This window comes from Acromyrmex echinatior, chromosome 11 (assembly GCF_024713525.1).
Source record: "Acromyrmex echinatior isolate Ae372 chromosome 11, ASM2471352v2, whole genome shotgun sequence".
Taxonomy (NCBI): Eukaryota; Metazoa; Arthropoda; class Insecta; order Hymenoptera; family Formicidae; genus Acromyrmex; species Acromyrmex echinatior.
Window position 1 is genome coordinate 12,424,881 of NC_141862.1, and position 12,814 is coordinate 12,437,694.

Sequence of the window (12,814 nt, forward strand, 5' to 3'; positions counted from 1 at the left end):
GCGAGCGCTCACTCAACTATTGAGTTCACTGAACGCAGCCATTGGATATAATCGCTCATTGAGCGTTCAAGGAGCTCTTTCGTTTGATTGGTCTATATTTTAGGATCTAACAGAATATGCCAATCAGATGAAAAAACTCACTGAATGCACTCAGCTGGTGATCCAACGTTCCTCAATTATCTTATCACTGAAGTCCTTTTGATAATCATGTTGATTATCAAAAAATTAGTCACAAAAAATTTGCTCAGGGTTTGGTTGACGATCTTTATAAGTATCACGTGACTACATATTATTGTGATTTGTATATAGCAAATTTGTATTGAGCAATGAACCAAGAAATGGAAGCCTTCATCGCAGCACTCGACGTCAAACATACATATAGTGGCGAAGTAAACAGTCTAGTTATAGAAAGCTATAGTTTAAAGGTTTAAACTTTTCCTCGGTGACGTCGACGTCATGCGCGCAGGCGATCGTCGCGCCATTCGCGACGATGTCCGACGTTCCGTCGTTCCTTCGATGATCGGACGATTGCGTCAATGCCGAGGTGGAGCATATAACGCGTAACCAGAGTGTGTCCCCTCTCCGAAGGGTGTCCTGTATTTTCGGATGTGCCTGTCGCCTCTTCTATTACGCTGCACACCTTTCGTGCCTCTGCGTTGCGTTGCTTCTAAAGTCGCAGAAGTAATTCGACGCCACAATTGAGGACGATCCTGCGGACACAATGACGGGATGAGATGTAGAATGTAGATCTTTCGAAGCTGCGTAACAACGTCGTGTCATTTTGGAGCAGACAACCGCGAGGCTAGTTACGTATCGATCTCTGATCATAGGCAATGCGTCCTCGTGTTGTTAGTAAACCGTGGACTTCAACACGTCGGTAAAGATCACCCGTCGAACGAGAGAGATGGAGATCCTCGGGGACTACGAATACAATCCTAAGGACCTGATCGGCACTGGTGCCTTTGCCGTGGTCTTCAGGGGCAGGCATCGCAAAGTGAGTATCATCTAGTTCTTATCTTATGTTCCTCCTGAAAACAGAGATTGATTGATTGTCATTAAAAATTACTTGAAATATATTTGTAGATAAATATATATACATCTTAATAAAGAAGTGTGTGTGTGTGTGTGTATGTGGTTTGTTTGTTCTTAGATATATACTTCTTTATGAAGATTCCATTGTTCTAGTAGTCTTGCAAGTCTTTCTGAAATTTCTTTGTAAAACTTTATCAAGGTAGATAACATAACGTAATACTGTAGGATAAAGAAGTTTTCTTATAAGTATTGTGTCTACAATACTAGAAATCAGTCTGAGATCTTAGGCAGAGAAATAATGGATCAATCACATTAGTCATCTGACTAAATTGTTTAAATATAGTTTGTTAATTCTTTCTGCATTTAAGATCTTGAAACAATTTCTAGCATCATAAATACAACTCATTTTTGTATTAATAGGAATGTAATATTTGTTAGAAGTTTCTAAGATTTTTAATAGATTTTTATAGAACTTTGTTGTTTTATTCTAAAGGAACTACTTGTGAGATTTCTTTGTAAAATGTCTTCCGTGAGTTAAAATATCCATTAAATTTTTTAGATATGAAATCTATTCTACATTTTAGAATTTAATTTGAATTCATTTTTTTAAATTAATTCAGATTAATTTATTTTATTACAGGATGATTTAATAATTTTTATTATAATACTGAAAATAATAATTTTGATTATTTTTATATTTTGTAGAAACCAAATCTGGTAGTAGCTATCAAGAGCATCACAAAGAAGACTTTGGCTAAGTCGCAAGACTTACTAAAAAAGGAGATCAAAATTTTAAAAGTACGTCCTTTTTGCTTATAACGAATTTTCAAAATTTCATGAACACTGGGAGAAAAAACAAGAATTATTAAAAAATATATGTTTGCTATAATGTTGCATGATATTTTTACTGTAACAAAATTTTTATTTGCTTTATCTTACAGGCATTAACTAAACTACATCATGAAAACGTTGTTGCATTGTACGATTGTAAGGTGAGACAATTATCTTTATAAGAATATCTATATAAAAATATTATGAAATCATTAAAATTAATATCATTTTGATGCAGGAATCTAATCATAATGTCTTCCTGGTTATGGAGTATTGCAATGGTGGAGATTTGGGAGATTATTTAAATGGTGAGCAGACACAACACACAAATTTTTTAAAATTGCACAATATTTGAATAAAATGAAAACAATGAAACTTTAATGCGTTAAAGTGCTTTTTTATGCCGACATTCGATGCTCATTTTTGGCGTCAAAATAAGTCAGGTAACAGAAATTAACGAATATCAGGCGTCAATTTTACTTATTTGATGCTGAAAATAAGCATCGAGTGTCAGCATGAAAAGGTATCTTTACAGAGTAAATAGGGATTTAATGTATAAATTCGTATCTTTTGTAATAGCAAAAGGTACTCTTTCCGAGGATACCATCCGATTGTTTCTCAAGCAGTTGGTTCGTGCGATGAAAGTACTGCACGCCAAAGGGATTGTCCACAGAGATCTGAAACCACAGAATATCCTATTGAATCACAATTGTGGCAAAGCCTGTCCACAGCCACATGAAATAACATTAAAGATAGGTAAGAACATTTTTATTTCTCTATTTTTCTTCTTTCTTAAGATCGATTTCTCTATTAATAAATGATATTGATATATTTCTTTTTGTTTCAGCGGATTTTGGTTTTGCTAGATTCCTACAGGAAGGCGTAATGGCTGCGACTTTGTGTGGATCGCCGATGTACATGGCGCCCGAAGTCATTATGTCTCTTCAGTATGACGCTAAGGCAGATCTGTGGTCTGTTGGGACTATATTATACCAATGTCTTACCGGAAAGGCACCACATCCCGCAAATAATCCTCACGCACTCAAGTCGATCTACGAAAACACTGTGAATCTTGTTCCTAGGTATAGAAATATCTAATAAGAATTTTTCATCTTTTATGTCAATATATATAATTTATATTGGAATTGGATGAAAATATTTCTGAATTATAGATTGAAATGTTTCTTTCATAAGCAGCGAATTCTTTATATGTTTATAGAATTCTTCATTGCGCCACATATTTATATTTAATCATACTAGCTTTTGTTAATTTTTTAATCTGGCCTGTTTCGAAATATATTTTTTAAATTTTACGTTAAGAAGAAAAAATTATAGCAAAAAATAATATAGAAGAAAAAATATCATGTCTATTCTTTTAGTATACCACCTGGAACATCAACTGAACTGACGAATCTCTTGATGGGTTTGCTGAGGCGCGAAGCGACTGACCGTATGGATTTCGATCAATTCTTTGGTCACCCTTTCCTCACGGGTGTTCGAGAAAGTCCAAGTCCAAGCCCCGTGCCTACCGAACTACCGGCGTCACCAGGAACAATGGCAATTCCGATTGAGGAAGGAACGCCGATTGTCAATAGACTGGAGCCCGAGACGACAGAGACTCCTTGCTCTAGTCCCGATGATGATTTCGTTCTTGTGCCGAGCGACATCAGTAGCGATACTGATAATAATCCGCCAGTCAAGTAAGTATACATACATTAGATAGTGATCTGAAAAGAAAAATGAATACAAAAGAAAGTTATAACGTTTTTTCTTAGCTGCACTATCGCCTACCAGTGCATCACTCATTCAGTGTAATGTATTTCCGTGGCTATATATAGTGTAGTGCAAATTTTATGCACAAAGTGGAATCTCAAAGAGATGGTGTAGAGCCAGTGTGACATTAAAAATTTGAAAATGAAAGTCAATCGGCAGTAGAATTAAACATGATAGCATGAAGTAGTGTATGTACACCATGCTGTATGTAACACTTGTGTAGTGCAGCATTGATGCAGCACTTACAACTGGTGTAGTGCGAAGTTACACTCAGTGTATTCTAAGAGAAAACACTATTAGTAAAAGTTATGCAAAACAATCGGGAAAAATTTAATATCGGGTTTGAAATATTTTCTAAAACTGATGTCGTGATCTTCATATATTTTCATATCTTTATTTTTACTTTATTTACGTTATTTAGATATAAAATGTTTTATTAGAATATATGGTTGTCTTATATTCAATATTTCTTAGGTATACCAAACAAGTGAGTAGAGAAGCTGTTAGTCCACCTCGGCCGTGCTTATCGAAATTGGGCGAGTACGTAACATTTTATTATTTCTTAGATATATCAATTTCAATCAAATTATGAATTTTTTAGACATAAGATCAAGTTATTATTTTGGCATTATTATCGTATTTTTTATTATTTTTCTATGATTATCCAACAGATATACTAGACAGACGAGTAGAGAAGCCATCAGTCCACCCAGACCATGCTATCTACCGATTTCTGAGCCGATTCCCGTTCCATGTCAACGAAATGCAGTGGCTCAGCAACCACCACAATCTCCCTCGACGAATGCTGTCCGTTCTGGCGGCAGCAGTGTCGTGCCTCGTTCACAACCGATCAGCATGAAACGCAGCGTGGATTCTCACAGAAATCATCCACCAAGCATTGGCTCCCTCAGTCCACCTAGTGTGCAGTTTGTCATCGGCACTCCACCTGGCAGAAGGTATGGATATGTCCTCTATATATATATATATATATATATATATTAGGTGTTGGAATTAATTCGTAGCGTTTTACAAGTGATGGGAAGTACTTTCATTAATGTATTTTTTAATGCTCATGTGAAATAAATAACATTCTTTCATTAAAAACGCTACGAATTAATTCCAACACCTAATATATATATATTTATAGAACTCAATTTGTTTTTACTAACTTTAATTCTTATTAATATAGATTAATTTTATAATCTTAGTTTAATTAATTTCTTAATTTTTTTAGTACTAAGGATTAGAAAAAAATGAAGAATAAATTAAACTCAGATTACAGTTAATTCTATCTTTGACAGAAATAGAAACATTCCATTTAATTATGTTTTGTACGTTGTTAATGGAATAAATCAATCGCAAATTGGAACAATTAACAGTCTGTTAATTTGGAATTGTACGTTTACAGGGTTGGCCATATTCGACGGAAAGATGTTTTTTTTTTCAATCATGGGAAACGTCGTTACTCGATCTAACATCTCTTTCCCATGATTGAAAAAAAAAACATCTTTCCGTCGAATATGGCCAACCCTGTATTTATTTATTTTTTTTTTAATTATATTGAATTTTTGTAAACTCTTTCAACATTTTTTTTATTAAAGATTCAGACATTTGGAAATATTACGTAAATTAAACTAAAAGATCAAAGCTAATATATCAACAATTAGGTTGAGCGAGACTCCACCACCACCCAATACATGGCAAGTCAGCCCTGTAGCGAGACACTCACATACGCCGAGTGGAACCTCACCGTTACGACGTTCCACGGGTAATAACAGCGCATCCTCGCCATTGCTCACAGGTCCACTAGCAGTACTCGGCTCGCCTACTTCGCGAGCTTTTCAAGACAACAACAATACTCTTAGACATTCGCCTGTTATACCCTTCGGCACAAGGGCTGTCACTCTTCCAGAAATATCTGGTAATGCTTTGGCTATTGTCAAAAAATCTAACGTCGGAACTGTGCGGAATATCCGTATCATAGTAGAGAGTCATTAACTTATAATCTGATAATTCTAATGTCGTCTTAATGGATATTTTGTTGAAAGTTATATTAGATAATTATGAAAAAAGAGAAATCTTTTCTCTACATATCGTTTACGTACTTTCCTTATAAATCATAGGTATATTTATTGACTTTTAATTATCTATCTCATCTATAGAAGCCGGTAGTTTCCAAAGTCTGTTTCCGGATATACCTCCGACGACAATCGAAGATCGTCCGTTAACGTTCATTGCGCCGGAGCTACCGGAAGAAACACTTATGGAGCGTGAACACAACGAGATCCTGGCCAAGTTGAATTTCGTCGTGGCGTTGTGCGAATGCGTATGCGAAGTTGCCAGATCCAGGGCTGGACCGCTCGGAAACATCGAACAACCGGCACCTCTCGGCAGCATCGAACAGGCTGGCAATGCGGCTACTAGAAAACGTGCCGAACAGGTCATCCTTCTGGTACGAGCTCTTCAGTGGCTTAGCTCCGGTCTGAATTTGGCTACTCAGGAACTTAAAGCAGGAAGGCTGCAACCAACAGCCACTGTGAAGGATGGTAAAGTTCTTATTATTGTATTTTTAACATTAGATTATATTGATAATGGATCATATACATTTAAAAATGCTAAATGCTAAGTTTGAACATTTCAAATTTTAAATTAAAATATTTACTCTGAATTTTAAAACAGATTCTAAAATTTTAGAATATATAAAATTAAAAAGTCTTAGAAATTTAAAAATTTTGTTTTAAAATAAATCCATACATATACTATATAAATTAATGTGATGTAAGATTTTATTTGTTTCTACGTATCTTTCAAATTATGAAATGGATTCTATTAGGTGTTGGAATTAATTCGTAGCGTTTTACAAGTGATGGGAAGTACTTTCATTAATGTATTTTTTAATGCTCATGTGAAATAAATAACATTCTTTCATTAAAAAACGCTACGAATTAATTCCAACACCTAATATATTTTATTGTTTGTAATTTGAAAGACACATTAGTGTTTTTATATATTATCATTAAAAATAAATTTCTTTAAAAAAGCATTGCGACAGCCACATCACTTTATATAATTTATTTATTAAACTTACATATATTATTACATATATTATTTGTTAATTAAATTTAAATTGATATATGAGTTTATATAAACTATAATTAAATTAAAATGCTCTTTTTTAAATATTGCAGTTGTTAGTACTATGAATGAGAAATTCAAATCGTGTTTGACGGAATGCAAGCAGTTGAATAGCGTGGGGCTTCTTCGTCAAACAGGAGCCACAGCGGACAAGATACTGTACAATCATGCGATTCACATGGTATCAAAAAATAACTCTACATTTTTTTAATTAGGCTTATCGCGCCTCTGATTTCTTTATTCTGAGGCTGAATATACGTCTATGTTATATTTTTAATGATTAAAAACAATGCAATTTCGATTGATATTTGAAGTATTTGATGGGATTATTTATATCTTCACAGTGTCAATCAGCGGCATTGGACGAGCTATTCGGAAAAGGTGGTGAATGTTTCCAGCGATATCACACGGCGCAAATATTATTACATTCGTTAGCGCAACATGTCAGCCACAGCCAAGATCGAGCTCTACTTATAAAATGTACGTATTGTTTTCGCTCTAATGTATCTTCGTTGAATCGCAAACAAATCTGTTCATTTTTTTTTAATGACTGAAAAATTTAGAAAAAATATCTTCGATGATAGTAAAAATATTATCTCGATTATTTCTGATGACTCGTGTAACTTCTTTTTCAGCTTATATATATTTAAAATTTTAATTTAATATAAAAACAAAATAAAAGTGTAGAATTCGCTCGTGTATGTAAAGTAAACCGCAAAAATATAAAACACCTTTGCACGTCAACTTAATATTTATTTACCAATTTATTAAGTGTTGGAATTAATTCGTAGCGTTTTACAAGTGATGGGAAGTACTTTCATTAATGTATTTTTTAATGCTCATGTGAAATAAATAACATTCTTTCATTAAAAAACGCTACGAATTAATTCCAACACCTAATAACTTATCAATTACAGTTTTATACATTGTATAAGATCCATCTGTTAAGTTTCTTTTTCGCTCATTTATAATAAGAAATAAAATTAGATTATTTTGCGAATATAATCTTTGTTCGATTCTATCTTATTTTATCGTTCACAGTTTGCCATTGATTTCAGATAAAGAGGCAGTGGAGAAGCGACTGTACGTGCTACAACAACAAGGCTACATCTATGCAACCGAACCCACGTAGCGCTTGTGAAATATGGCAGCTGAATACGGCGGCAATAGCCGTCTAGAAGAGATCCCGCTCGAGCAGCCGCCCGTATCATCGTACTCGATATCGCTCTTCTGTAATATATTCTGCCCTATTCTGTACAAAAGGCGAGATTGATGCCAAGATCACAGCTTTAAAGGCGGGAGTTTTCCAAATTCATGGTTGACATTACTTTACCGAGGCTAATTAATTCAAAAGAAGACTCCATAGCTCCACACGGAATAGGGTAGACAGTGAAGAAAATGAAAGTCTCCTGTCCACATCATCTGTTTCCCATCCATCCTTTCCCAGGTTACTTTATATGATTTATTAAAGCTTATATATAGTACATTTAAGATATTACACTGTATAATGTACGTACACGTGGTCGGTTAGCTGATCTTTATTTCATATATCGATCAATAAACATGTGTATACTAACGGCGTTGTGCGTTCAATGCAAAGGCACGTCTCGTCGAACTCGACGACTGAAGTGGTCCATAACGATAATGATGTACGAAAGTGAATGATGGGCACTCGATTATCTCAATTTTTTTAAGATTACAAAAGAACAACAGCCAATCGATAAGCTAGACTTATCTATATCAATGCAAGGATACCAAGTTTTTCAACGCCTTTGAATAACGAGTATTTTCGCACGTAATTTTTTTTTAAATAACTTTACATAGAAAAAAATGGAAAAAAACTACAAAGTATTTCATTCAATGCTATACTAATACAAATAAAGAAAAAGTAATAGACTCTAATAGAAATACTTCGCGGTGATTCTTCTCTTTTCATCGCTTTCATAAAAGATCTCTTTTAACAGAGATATATGCGAATACTCGATTTTTGTATATTCAAATCTTACTCAAAGTACTTGTTAAGCCCACCAATTAGCATTAATCTCGTGAGGAATTCTTTTTTAACATCAAAAAGCTGACTTTCTAAGCAGACGTCCATGGCATCGCCTATGTGTCTCTCTCTCTATTCCCCCTTTCTTTTGCTATATAAATTTTCCTTAGTTCTTCTTTCCCTCGGCTTTTTCAATAGCGGGAGGCTGTTTGTTATCCCGATAGATGACGTAATTGAATGTTGCGGCGAAAGAGTTCCACATGACGTAGGGAATGATGAGATAGCCAGCAATAGGATTAACGTGGAAGAACACGACCCCAACCGCCGCCGTGCTGATCCACAACGCCGCAATTTCGTAGAGAGCCTGTGTACAGATGTAAAACGATAGTCTTAATAACATTTTTGATCGAAGCGAAATTTTATAAGATCGCTCCAAAAGTGCTTAACGCGATGTCATTCTACTTCCAATTAATGCAAAAGTGGTTTATATATTATAATTTATTCTTTGTAGCTGAACTAGTATACACTCGTACTTAAAATGAAATAGATATATATTTGAAGTTCGATGCAAAAAATTTTTAATGCTATGACAAAGGACAGATCGTATATAAAAAATCCAAAACATACACCGTTCTTGTTTTAGAAATTAAACTGAAAATATACTGAGAAATAATTATATGTATAAAATTGATTTTTCGTTAAAATCAGTTAAATATCAGTTAAACAACAGTTCGCAAAAGTTGGATCTAATTGCATTCAAAGCAATCTCTAAACTCGCTTCGGTCTAAAATCATTGTAAGATTCAGGGATCGTTCGAGCAAATTGAGCATTAATAACTTGTTTTTTTTTTTCAAATCGTCTTATCTAACAGGAACTATTGCATATTTTTAAAAATGGAGCTTATGTATTATACAAAGATATTCTTATAAAGTTTTATTGATTATATATAATCTTTACTTCTAAAAATATAAATTCAAGTCGATTTGAAAAAAATATAATATAGGCTGTTTTCTTCGTAATTATATGAAAAAAAAATTAGTTTCTAGTTTCTCTGTTTTCACTAGTCATATATTTATTCACGAATTAGAATTAGTAAGATACTCGTCATATACGGAACGTAAAGAGGTCCAGGTTCGAGTCCTGACTAAAGAATATTTTTCGCAATAAATTTTTTATAATTCTTTAAGATCCTCATTAGCATCAACATTATTAATTGCTTGTCAATTTAATTTGTGCTATTACGTATTCTAACTTTAGTTTAATTCCTTTCTTTTTCTCTCTAATGTGAAAAGAAAAAAGAAAAGGTGAATTCTGCAAGAAGTTTAGCTAAAAAGAGCAAGGTCCCTATTCTTGAAAACTATCACATATTAGACAAATACTGTAGTACACATAATGTATTATAGTATTTTCTTAGATTTGTTGTATGTGATACTTTTCAAAAACAAGAGCCCAGGGGTCCTATTCTTGAAAAGTATCGCATACGAAAAACTAAAGAAATGCTATAGTATATGTAACATACTATAGTATTTTCCTAATTTTTCATATGCGATACTTTTCAAGAAAGGGAGAATAGGGGCCCAGGTCCGTTGTATTTCAAGACCGACAAATAATTGGCGCGCCATTTGCTTGATCTGGAAATTGTAAGAGTCACGCAAGAATATTAGGCATAATCATTCGCTTTGACTAAATATGGTCTTCTATGGTTTTCGTCACTTATTTGTGTTAATTAGGATTAATCTTAAGCGATGCGAATCTCGGAAAGATCTATCTTGAATCTACCTAGATATCTTCCAATATAAATAATGTAGCAATAAAAAATTAATTAATAATAAATTTATAATTATGATAAAATTATGCGAAAAACACTCGAACGATCTCAGAGATTTACGATTAATGTATGCGTGCGCGCGTGTGTATGTGTATGTAATCAGATGTAATACCAATTTTATGTTATGAGTCTCGAAGAATAGCGGCGTCCATGACCAGTTGAGGGCGAGATTAAGGCCATAGACGCTGAGCGGTACGACCGCCCCCTCGAAGCCACCCCCGTCTCGCCACACAAGATACGACGAGTAACCCACTGTACAATAGATGGTGGTCCACACGGGTCCGAATACCCAATTCGGCGGGATGTACTTCGGCTTTTTCAGCGACTGGAACAAGAGAGTGACGGATTAAGCGCGGCGGACACATCTATACGTACAAAAACGATATATTACGTGTTATTATATCATTAGCGGTAAGGTGTAATTTATTGTAAACACACTTGAGCATTTCTACCATTGACGGTAGATAGAAGTGCTGCTTGGTCGTTCTTTAAGTTAAGTCTCCTATTTCTCTTTCACACGAAAAGAGATTTTGTGTAAGCGAAATAAAAATATCGAAATAACGTATCGGCACTTACTTTGCAACATAAATATTCGAAAGAAGATTTCTGATTTTCTCTTGAATATTTGCAAAAACCTATCTTCTTACGTATCCTATAAAGCGATACTCACGGAATCATAGACTGTGCCCTCAATCACTGGTTACATAAGCATAATTACAGATTTATAGTTGTACTAAGTTATACATAATTACTGAATTTTTTGTAGTGAATGATCGTGTTCAGCAGAATATTTATTTTGCAACTATTGGAAGTTTTTTTCGTTGAGATAAGATTCTAAATCTAAAAATATAATAATGTAAAGCATAACAGTAATCGTACGATGTACCATAAGAATTAGTCAATCAAAGCTGAAAGTTTTTGACAATTCTTGACTGTGATTGGTTAATTTTTACGGTACATCTTATGGTTATTATTAGGGAAAATGTGTGTAGGCCTCCTAAACACTGACTTCTTTTGAACGCGAGCATTCATAAATCTCTTTAAATTATTTAAATGCTCATCATTTAAGCGATCGATATTCATAATCATTTCATCTTCGTTTATTATATTGAGTAACCTATTAAATAAGTTTGACATTTAAATTGCCGATAAGACAAATTCTATATAGATTCTGTATATTTATTACATAAAATCCTTTCTTTATTTATAGATGGATGTAAACCTGAAAAGTTTTGTAGTTCTTTTTTTGAAAGACTGTACATATGAAGATTACGTAGAGAAGGAAGACGTTGCGAAATAATTGAAAAACACATCCGTGAAAAAAGGTATATTATTTATGTATTACTTTTCTGAACGAGAGATTTTATGACGACTATAAATTCTTAAAAAAAGTAACCGAATTGGTTATAGATTCGCGGAATTATTTGCTATAATTATTATTGATTATGAGTACAATACAAGTATCTTGTCTGAGTCCGTTTGTTGGAATTTGCATTTATGTATCGCGTATGTTACGAATAATTGTAAAAATATAATAAATATTACACAATTTTAAGCTATCATAATCATGATTATAGATAATATAATATATAGTTACGGAAGTTTAGATAAATACGTACAGTTATAATATTTCTAAATATAAATAATTCATATATATTTATTATATATAACCATAAAATTATAATTGTAAACTATTATAAATATCAGATTATAAAGAAATATAATTGCAAGTAATTATAAATAGTAATATTGTATAATTCCTATGTGTTATTAAGATTTAATGAAGATAAATCAAGATACGAGATACAATTTTTTATATTGCAACAAAGTGGATCGAATGATCCAGGTATCATATTTACATTTCGCCAGTTACTATTATATCGATTCATGCACATATCAAATGACTTTCACCTAGAAACATTTCTGCGAGTTTATATTTAGATTCTGCAGAAAAAGCGCATAGCAACGAAATATTCTTCCAAATAAATAACGCTTTGTTTAATTTATCGCGACAATGACGTAATTTCACCGACACACTTGCATGTGATGTCATCTCACCTCGTACCAGCTGATATTTTTTTTAACGAAGTAGCTGTCGATCCAACCGCCAATGTTAGGGCAGACTGTTGCCATCAACATAGGCCAATTGATCTTTACCGGCATCTTGACTCCTCAATGCGCACCTATTCACTTTAATGTATAGACAGTAGGATGTAATAGGATGT

At 33.5% G+C, this 12,814-nt stretch overlaps 2 protein-coding genes across 3 annotated transcripts; one reads left to right on the forward strand and one right to left on the reverse strand.

Annotated features, from left to right (window-relative positions):
- Window positions 1–456: 456 nt before the first annotated feature.
- Window positions 457–11,150, forward strand: Atg1 (serine/threonine-protein kinase unc-51-like protein Atg1). 2 transcript variants are annotated; one of them, XM_011053023.2, is made up of 14 exons: window positions 457–994; window positions 1,738–1,830; window positions 1,974–2,024; window positions 2,102–2,171; window positions 2,443–2,619; window positions 2,711–2,945; window positions 3,243–3,563; window positions 4,111–4,176; window positions 4,308–4,592; window positions 5,304–5,557; window positions 5,799–6,182; window positions 6,825–6,952; window positions 7,116–7,251; window positions 7,813–11,150. In XM_011053023.2, exons 1-14 carry the CDS (start codon window positions 905–907, stop codon window positions 7,821–7,823), a joined length of 2,301 nt encoding a protein of 766 aa, XP_011051325.1. In that variant the 5' UTR covers window positions 457–904; the 3' UTR covers window positions 7,824–11,150. The 2 variants fall into 2 exon arrangements, with proteins under 2 accessions (XP_011051325.1, XP_011051324.1); XM_011053022.2 differs by having other exon boundaries at window positions 459–994; window positions 7,830–11,150.
- Window positions 7,504–12,789, reverse strand: Tspo (Translocator protein). Its single transcript, XM_011053024.2, has 3 exons — window positions 12,648–12,789; window positions 10,702–10,914; window positions 7,504–9,125 (listed from the first exon to the last, which is right to left on the reverse strand). The coding sequence occupies exons 1-3, from the start codon at window positions 12,750–12,752 to the stop codon at window positions 8,928–8,930; spliced, it is 516 nt and encodes a 171-aa protein (XP_011051326.1). The 5' UTR covers window positions 12,753–12,789; the 3' UTR covers window positions 7,504–8,927.
- Window positions 12,790–12,814: the final 25 nt, after the last annotated feature.